We start from the raw sequence: 9,265 nt of genomic DNA on the forward strand, positions 1-9,265 counted from the left end.
GAAACCTGCAAGAGAGCAAAGCTCTTTTCATACTGCAGATACATAATCAAAATTAAGTTCGAGATCAAATTGTTTTTGTTACACGGTTTCTATGGATACAAAGGTGGGCGTTTCTAGCAAATCATCCAATGAGGTGTCCTTGTTCAGAGTTGAGACATTTGATTGGCTTCGAGGCACTTCCTTGAATCTACTCGGCTACCGCTTGAAGCCCGCGGTTTACAAAAACTACTGCTCGAGTAACGTTACGTGAATTAGTAAAAATATCATTATTTCTACCTCAACTAACCTGCTGGAATGGTGTCAAAGTTGTGCTCACGCCACGGTAACGTCAATTTGGAATACAGTGGTTAAAATTGCAGCATAGACGCTGTAATTTCCGATCCAAACACCGCACGGCATCATCGTTTTGTTGGTTTCACGTTAGCAGATGGCTAGTTAGCCCGGAAGCTCAGGGGAGGTAACGTTACCTTGTCAACAACCGTCAACTGAAGCTGCTGTGGCCTGGCAGAAAACACAAGCTGCTGAGTTTATTCTTACGTGTTGAGGTGAGTGTTTCGGACTTACTCTTACAAATCAGACGCCAACACCAAGCAAATCTAATGTTATCAACTTGGAACATTTTCTCTGTTGGCTACCTGTGGTAATTAGCTAATCTGCAGTGGTGTGAACTGTGAAGTAACTACGTAGATTTACTCAAGTGCTGTACCTATGTACAATGTTGAGATACTCTACATGAGTATTTTAATGTTTTGCTACTTGGTACTTCTACTCCACTAATATTGCAAGGTAAATAGTGTACTTTTAATCCACTAAATTAATGTAATACCTTTTAGTTGCAAATTGTACATGTTGCAAATGTATTATCTTTTCAATTTACACACGGCATCTATTGCACGTCTGTCCGTCCTGGGAGAGGGATCCCTCCTCTGTTGCTCTCCCTGAGGTTTCTCCCATTTTTCCCTTTAAACTGTGGGTTTTCTCCGGAAGTTTTTCCTTGTACGATGTGAGGGTCTAAGGACAGAGGGTGTCGTATTGTCATACTGATATTCTGTGCAAACTGTGAAGTCCACTGAGACAAATGTAACATTTGTGATATTGGGCTTTATAAATAAACATTGATTGATTGATTAGTTACTTTACAGATTTGGATTAATGATGTGAATACAATCAACACTTAAATCAGACTTTAGTTACACTTGGAGTAAACTAAATTCACAATCTACCCTGCAGCATACAAAGTCATTAGAACTAGCTGCACTTTAACCCAACACATTAATGCGTAAATGATTATAATCAAAACATATAATATATATATTATTCTGAAATGGAAACAATCTGCATAATGAGTACTTTTGCTTTTGGTACTATAAGTATATTTTGGTGATAATACCCTGTACTTTTACTTGAGTAACATTTTGAATGCAGGACATTTACGTGTAGCAGAGTATTCATACACTCTGGTACTTTTACTTTTACTTAGGTACAATCTCTGAGTACTTCTCCCACCTCTGCTAGCCTGTAATAGCACACATTTACAATGCTGCCATCCCTAAATTCTCTCTTTATGGGTCAATCCTTGTGAATCCCAGCTGGATAACTAAGAGCAATGCCTTGGTCATCTGAGGCTCGTTTTGGGGTCAGCCACAGCAGCAGGGCTAAAGGAGAAACTATCTGTGTGGTGCCCGCCCTCTACTCTGCTCTACTGGAGGATGACTTCGACCTCAATAAGTCCTACCCATGTTCTCAGAGACCGATGTACAAGAAGAACCTTTGGGCCTTGCACCGTCGGAATGATCGTGGTTCTTTGATAGGTGAGTGTAACTTACGATGTAACAGGATCAATCAATCAACACACATTCAGCCATAACAATTGGTTGTCCTTAAAACAATTCTCAACCAAATGTGACCAAGCAGTATATTTGCAGTTTTGATTAAAGTAAGTTGAACATGTTTGTTTTTTTGAGGTCCTTCAAGCTATTTGAACCACCCTATTTGTGAGATGAGAGAAAATGCGTGTTTATTAAAAATATTTGTTTTCCTTGCAGGTGAAAATGTGGATGTTTGCACGTCCGTTGCAACAAGAAACCTCCAAATCTCTAGTTTACATCCTAGATCCCAAGTTTCTGCTGTTTCCCTGCCACACCCGGCCACTGTGTCAGAGACAGAGGAAAACCTGTTCAGTCAGCTTATCTCTGAAGATTTTGGCCTGTCTGAATCTCCATCTGCAATCAACCCTCATAAAGTCATTTTTACGGTTGACCATAAAACCAGAAAGGTACTGTTCGTGCTCTTAATGTGTCGATTGGGGGATAAGAAGAATTAGTCAGTACTCCAACTAAAGCATGCACTGTACATTTGTCTATCTTTCTTTTTCAGATATTGTCAGCAAATGAACAGGCCTGCAAAATGTTTGAGTGCCTCACCAATGAAGTGATTGGAAAAAAGCTTTCCTGTATCTTGAAGAAAACAAGTCAGGTCTTGGAAGAAGCGCTGGAAGAAGATTTTGTGCTTGTGGATGGAACTGTTGCCGCTGTGTCTGGAAAAGTGGTAAGTAATATGCTAAAAAAGAAACCCTTAAGTGTGTGTGGTTTGAAGGTATAACATGCTACCTATCCTGTAGGTGGATGTTGTGACATCATCTGGAGAGGTGCCGGTGTCAGTGTGTTCCCACAGATGGTCAGAAGATCAGGAGCCGTGGCTAGTAATGATGGAGAGTGTGGAAAGGGTGTCAGCTGTTCTGTCCTTTTCACAAGATGTAAGGACATTTTCACAATAATTCCTGCTTTCTTCAACTGAATGCTCCTTGGCAATATATATAACCATCTCTAACTCATGCTTTGCTTCACTTTTAATGTCATTTCTAGGGCAGCATCCTAACCTGTGACTTGGCGTTTGCCCATCTCCATGGATACCACCATCCAGACGAGTTAAAAGGGGTGTCTGTGAAGGAGCTAATCCCCTCTTTACAAATCCCTCTGCACGGTAATGCGTTGCCAAAAGTAAGTCTCATTCAGCTAAGGGAAGCTCCTTTTTTAATCTTTGCTTTCAAGTTTCTGTTTACCGGTGTGCTTCTCAGACCTTTCAGGAGCAAAAAAAACATGATATCCCTCAACGTTTTAAGCTCAGGTATTTCTGTAAGCCTGTCATCTTTAAACTTCATTTTTTTTTTTTTCAGATGCTGAGGGTTCAGAAAGTTTGTGGGAAAAGCAGAGGGGGGGCATCAGTCCCACTGTGTGTCAAACTTCAGGGTGCAGTGGCATGTGGGAGACCCAAAAACAATGGGACTGGTTTCACCTGCCCAACAGAGAGTCTGAAAAGATCACATACACCGGACAATCAGCCGCTCTCTTCTCTCAACTCATCTGTGTGCAAGTCAGAAGGCTCAAATCCAGAAGAGCCATCCTCTGGTAAGGTGTTCAGTTTGAAAGAAACAATGCTAGATCAAAGAGGAATTAAAAAAAAACTCAATATATTTTCCGGAGAGACGGATGCATTATCTACTGTCTTAGTTATACTTCTTAAGCACTAAACATCCTGCAGGAAACCCTTTTCTACAATGATAATAATAATAATAATAATAATAGCAATAATGTAAAACCTTTATTGCAAAGTAAAGGCCATTTTAAGAAGCTGTCAAGCACTGCAAGAAAGCTGGGTTTTTATTGAAATGCCAGTTATCAACATTAAAATATTTGTTTTGTGTCAAGAGAAATGGCCCCTCATCATGCCAAACATACATATGCATTAACAAACTAGTACGATACGAGATGAAAATAAAAGACAAGTATCATGAAAACCATGCATCTCCAAATTTAGTGATTTGACATTTTATCAGATAAAAATTAAATGTTCCTTTTTATGAAGTTTAGAAAATGTGTGTACTTCTTCAATGGCATTTAAAACATTATAACACTTTTAAAATCATGTAAATCGTGTTAGCCCACTTATTCACAGGAGAACGAGCAAAAGACTGCTCATACACTATCACGCAGAATAATACTAATACTACAAATAAAAGTTGAGCAACTTTTAGAGTTAATGTTCTACATGTCCACCCTCTGTAGTGTGTGTTAGTTGAATAGCATCCTCATACCAATTATGAATAGGTATTTGCATTTTTAACCATTCCAATATGCTAACTAATACACTTTCTAATAACTGCTAGTAACATTTTGTGCTATTTCCACTCGTCTCCACTCTTCCAGAAGGCCCTGCGCTGGAGTACTCTGGAACAGTTTGGGCGTTCGCTCCTCTCAGCGGTCTCCTCCTGCTCTGCCCTGACGGCTCCATCTACAGCATCAACAACCACCTCGCCCTCAGACTGTTCGGATACGACAAGGACGAGCTGATGGGAAAGGTCAGCCAACACGGCCGTCTGAACGAGGCTGTTTGGATTGACGACCGGGACAAATCTCACTTCTGTCTCTGTTGATTTGTCATCCACAGAGTGTCACTTTTCTGATGCCCGGCTTCTACGGGTGGATGTCTGCCTCGGACAGAAAGGCCATCTCCTTCTCTGATTCTCAAGAAGAGGCTGATCAAAGTAAAGCCTCATCCAAAGTATCAGGGAAATATGGTGAGCATTTTAATGTGTTTGTGATGTGTACAAGGTGGCAGCTTTTTCACAATCCAAGTAATGCAGTAATACGTCTACTATATGTTTTCAAACTTCAAGGTGAGGTGGCTTAGTTAGTGCCAGACCAAAACAACCCTGCTCTAAACTGTGAATACAAAAATAGCATACAGAATAATTTGTTATAAAAATATCTCATTTGTCTAAACTGTCCAATTAGGCCTTTTTCCCAAATGCACCTCACATGTCATGCTCTGGATTTATTCCCGTTGTGTGTTTTTTTTTGTTGGTATAAATACTCTTTATTGAGTTTCACACATTTAACACAAAACACAGAACAATGCCACAACCAACAGCCACACAGCACATCCACAATTTGACAACAATTGAATAATATTATTAATAATCCTCTTGTGTGTTTTCATGTTGTTTGGTTTTTGTTTAAACTGCTAGATTCAATATTTATTTCGCTCTCTTAAACCTCAGACCCCTCGTCGCTGGTGGCCGGTGACATGGCCATGGTGCATCAGGCGGTCCTGGAGAGAACCTCCAGAGGCCGAGGACGGATCTTCACCGGGACGGACTGCAGGCTGGAGAAACCGGGGAACACTTTGTCAACGCTTTCTCCTCCTGCTGTCACCTCCACGCGAGTCCTCATGTAAGCAGCAATCCCAATGTCCTTGTCTATGCTACCTGAACGTTTATTTTACTCACTGGCTTGATATACCTATAGTAGGGCTCCACGATATATCGTGTCGTGACGATAATCGCGATATGCAGGACGCAGGACGTGCGATTTAAAAAATAATTAGGCAAATTAACTCAAACACATCATGTTACAATTCTTTTGCTGCTTGCTACAAAAGGAAAACTTGCGCGGCTCTCATTGCATGTCACTCACTCAAGTACCCCTGACATGAGAGCCGCGCAAGTTTTCCTTTTGTAGCAAGCAGCAAAAGAATTGTAACATGATGTGTTTGAGTTAATTTGCCTAATTATTTTTTAAATCGCACGTCNCTAACTCACACTGGTTTCTCATACAGCATCTCTGTATAGTAGGCTATGTGTATTCACTCTCTGTCCTAAACGGCTTGTTGGAGCTCCTGCCACCCCCCACCTCCCCCTCCCTGTGAGCCCACTGTGCTCTGATTGGTCAGCTCGCCCACTCTGTTCANAAGTAGTTCCATGTGTTTCTCCAGGGCAGTTCGGTGCTGCTAACCGAGCTAGCTCAGCTTGTTGCTCTGATAACTTAAGATCCAGACGTCCGTGACTAAAATCCTTCATCCGGTTAAATATAGTTAAAAAAATACCAATTGTATAGCATTAAAGTTCAAGAAAGGATGGTTTTTAGGGGAAAAAATGTCTTTTCTTCAATCCCTATATGTTTTCATTTCGCAATATATATCGCTGGGGGAAAGAAAATCGCAATGTCAGTTTTTTCCAATATCGTGCAGCCCTAACCTATAGCATAATACACTTCTACAACATAACCTTGTTTAACCTGCACAGAAAACCATGTGCCAGCAGACATTAGGATTATTAGTGGACCATATTATTGTGTTCTTTGTATTATTCTTTGTGTATTTACCAGCCAGTAGAGACACTCTGTAAACTACAGCGTCCCAATGTTTATCCCTTGGCTTTTCTAAATGTTTAATACGGTCCATAATGGTTTAGAGATCACCTGAGATCAGATTATTGTTTTGTAACGGTTCTGTCTTTGAGAACATCAACAAATGACCCTGTTGTGATAATGGAAGATGAAGACTCATATATTAATGCTCCCCTCTCTTGCCACCTGTTGGACAAATAGTGTCACAGCTTTATTTTGAGTCCGATATAAATGCACTGATTATAAGCAACATCTCCTAGAAGTTTAAACATATCTGTTTGTTTGCATTTGTGATCACAACAAAATGTAATTCAATTCTTATTAGACTGGTATTGAAATACTTTAGATTCAAATCCAACCGTTCTTCCCTCAGGGCTGATGACACCACAGAGCTGATGGAGGAGGCGGCCCAGGTCGCTCTCTGCACTAGCCAGCAGGACAGTAAAGATACCACTCAGGCACTCCTCAAGACATTTGCCTTGGTGGAACGTCCGGAAGAAGAGACTTACTTTCTGGTTCCCACTGAACCATCACACAGACAACAGCCGCACAGCAGTGAAGTTCAGAAAAAGAATCATCCTGTCATCAAGGGGGTCCGAGGTATGATGTGGCTGAACTGTTAATAACTAGTTCTTCCTTGCAACCCAAAAACTAAACTACAGTTTTCACATTATGTGGAGTCATTTCTTATTAGCAGTAAACAAAAGCACCAACGAGATAACACTTTAGAGATGATTTGTCTTTAATAAGAACTGTATTGATATTTTGTGTTTGTTTTTCTACCTCTTTAGACAGTCAGAGTGGACATGCTGTTTGCAGAGGTGATGACCCCTCTCCTGAGGTAGGGAAAGACCCCCGCTCATGTGCCTCTGTCCTGCAGGACTCCAGCTTTGAGGTCATCTCCCTAGAGAGCAGGTAATGGTCGAAGTATTTCTTAGTCTAAAGACATTTTATTGACCACATTTTAGCATTTCTTCTGCATGTTATCAATCAATCTGATGTTTTATTGTTAAACAGCCTATTTTTTGATGTATGAAAATGCCTGAATCCTTCCATGATAACCACAAAGTATTAACATCTATTTTGGACTGGATAACTTTTCACTTGCATCAATAACAGTCCAGTAGCCACTGATATAACTCTTAAGCCCTTTTTGTTAATGACACGCTATTTTCAGAATATCCTTTTGATTAAATAACATCATCAGAATTTATTTATGTACTTCTGGGAGGATTTGCCAATCTAGTGGCATCAGTCGGAGTTCTTTGTCATCAATTTGTTGATGAATTTGTTTTGTTTTAATGTTCTGTATTTTAACTTGTTTTATTTAAGTATCCCAGTAATGTATGTTGCATGTTTTAAATGAATTGTATTTACTTGTTTAAAATGAAATGTGTTTTAGGTTGACTTTTAAAATCTGTCCAGGGACTACAGATGAAAAATAGCCTCTTGGCTAACTCTGGCATATTTACAGAAATGTTCATTAATGTGCACTGTCCCTGTTAAATAAATGATTAAATAAATAAATAAAATGTATTGTCCCAATTTCCCAGGTCTTCATCTGGTTTCTGCGAAAAGTTTGCCGGCCATTGTGGTTCTGACCCGGGCCCGGCGGAGGACTCTCGTTCAGCACACATCGTGGACTCAGCCAGCTGCTTCCTGGACCTGAACAGCAGCGGGGATCTGGTGACCCGGGCCCTCGCCGACTTAGATCTGAGCGCCAGTGTAGAGCTCCTCAGCGGCGGAGGGTACGTTGACGATAACCAACACTCCATGATATCCTGTGACACCGCCGAGCTCCTGCGTACCCCCTCCCCATGCGTGGTAGAGTCCGACCACGAAGAGGAGCCTGGGAACGCTGATGTAGAAGCCAGAAACGCAAGTACAGAACGAGAAGAAAACAACCAGGGCGAGCAGGATCAGTGGGGAGCTCTGTCTTTAATTCCAAGAGAAAAGGGCCAGGCGTTCTGCATGCCAATGAGTGGTGGGACTCAGTCCACGACGGACATTCCTTCCACATCTACTCCTAAGAAACGGAAGGGGAACGGACACATCGTTTCCTCGGACACAACACAGATAGTTGAGGGCCGATACGAAGGATGTGGCTACCACAGAGATGGCACAAGAGTAGGTTGGTACTATCCCAGCTGTTCATCCATTTCCCTTAGAAATCTACACCTCAAAAAGCTAAAAGGCTTTAACCGGTACCTTGTTTTCTCTCCAGATGTGCAGTGTGATGTGTGCAGGACGGACCTCCCTGATGGGAGCTCCATGTTCTGTGTGTGGATGAGGAGACCTGGCCTGACCGGGACACTCATGCAGACAGATCGATCACGGCACAACCAATCAGGAGCCAGTCTTGGAGAGGTGAGTGAGAAACTCTAATAACAAGTTAGGATGGCACCGGTTCATATTATTAAAATATCAAAAGTGTTACTCTGCATGTTTTTTATTCTTTACTGCCTTCCTCCTTTCAGAGAATCGGGGATGCTTTACACACCACCATGGACCTGGATCAGTCTCGAGCCTGTGACGGACAGTTTGAAGAAGTGTACCAGCCTCTTAAAGCTGTGGGTAAAGGAGCCTTTGGTTTTGTCTGGAGGGCAATAAGGCGCTGTGATGGACTAGAAGTAAGAAAACCTTTTACATTCATTCAGAAAGCTATCCTAATCATGTATATATCCGGCAGTGGCTCAGTCAGTAGGAGATTGGACTGTGAGCCGTAGGGTCGCCGGTTCAAGTCCCCGACCAGACCTAAATATGGAGTGTGGACTGCTACTTGGAGAGGTCCCAGTTCACCTCCTGCCCTGCCGTGGTGCCCTTGAGCAAGGCACCGGACTACCCCCTTCCCCCCTCACTCCCATTGCTCCCCGGGCGCTGTACACTAGCTGCCCACTAGCTGCCCACTAGCTGCCCACTAGCTGCCCACTAGCTGCCCACTGCTCCTAGTACTAGACTCCTGGTACTAGGATGGGTTAAAAGCAGAGAACACATTTCACTGTGTGTGCTGTGTGCTCTGCATGTGTGACCATTAAAGAGGGTTTCATCCCTCCCAATATTATTATTATTATTATTATTAT

General features: G+C 41.9%; 1 protein-coding gene across 3 annotated transcripts in view; it reads left to right on the forward strand.

The window, feature by feature from the left end:
- The first annotated feature begins 189 nt into the window (after positions 1-189).
- Positions 190-9,265, forward strand: part of pask (PAS domain containing serine/threonine kinase) — a 13,265-nt gene continuing 4,189 nt past the window's right edge. For 2 of the 3 annotated variants that reach the window (XM_010795351.1, XM_010795350.1), the window contains exons 1-15: positions 190-545; positions 1,590-1,811; positions 2,046-2,275; positions 2,377-2,547; positions 2,621-2,755; positions 2,865-2,999; positions 3,176-3,407; positions 4,206-4,357; positions 4,447-4,576; positions 5,060-5,231; positions 6,559-6,785; positions 6,977-7,100; positions 7,739-8,316; positions 8,410-8,552; positions 8,663-8,815. In XM_010795351.1, the coding sequence (XP_010793653.1) occupies positions 1,607-1,811; positions 2,046-2,275; positions 2,377-2,547; positions 2,621-2,755; positions 2,865-2,999; positions 3,176-3,407; positions 4,206-4,357; positions 4,447-4,576; positions 5,060-5,231; positions 6,559-6,785; positions 6,977-7,100; positions 7,739-8,316; positions 8,410-8,552; positions 8,663-8,815 (2,787 nt within the window). In that variant the 5' untranslated portion in view covers positions 190-545; positions 1,590-1,606. The remainder of the gene's footprint in view (positions 546-1,589; positions 1,812-2,045; positions 2,276-2,376; positions 2,548-2,620; positions 2,756-2,864; positions 3,000-3,175; positions 3,408-4,205; positions 4,358-4,446; positions 4,577-5,059; positions 5,232-6,558; positions 6,786-6,976; positions 7,101-7,738; positions 8,317-8,409; positions 8,553-8,662; positions 8,816-9,265) is intronic. The other variant, XM_010795352.1, reaches the window with a different exon arrangement.

The sequence above is a fragment of the Notothenia coriiceps genome, unplaced genomic scaffold, assembly GCF_000735185.1.
Source record: "Notothenia coriiceps isolate Sejong01 unplaced genomic scaffold, NC01 NC01_scaffold00037246, whole genome shotgun sequence".
NCBI lineage: Eukaryota > Metazoa > Chordata > Actinopteri > Perciformes > Nototheniidae > Notothenia > Notothenia coriiceps.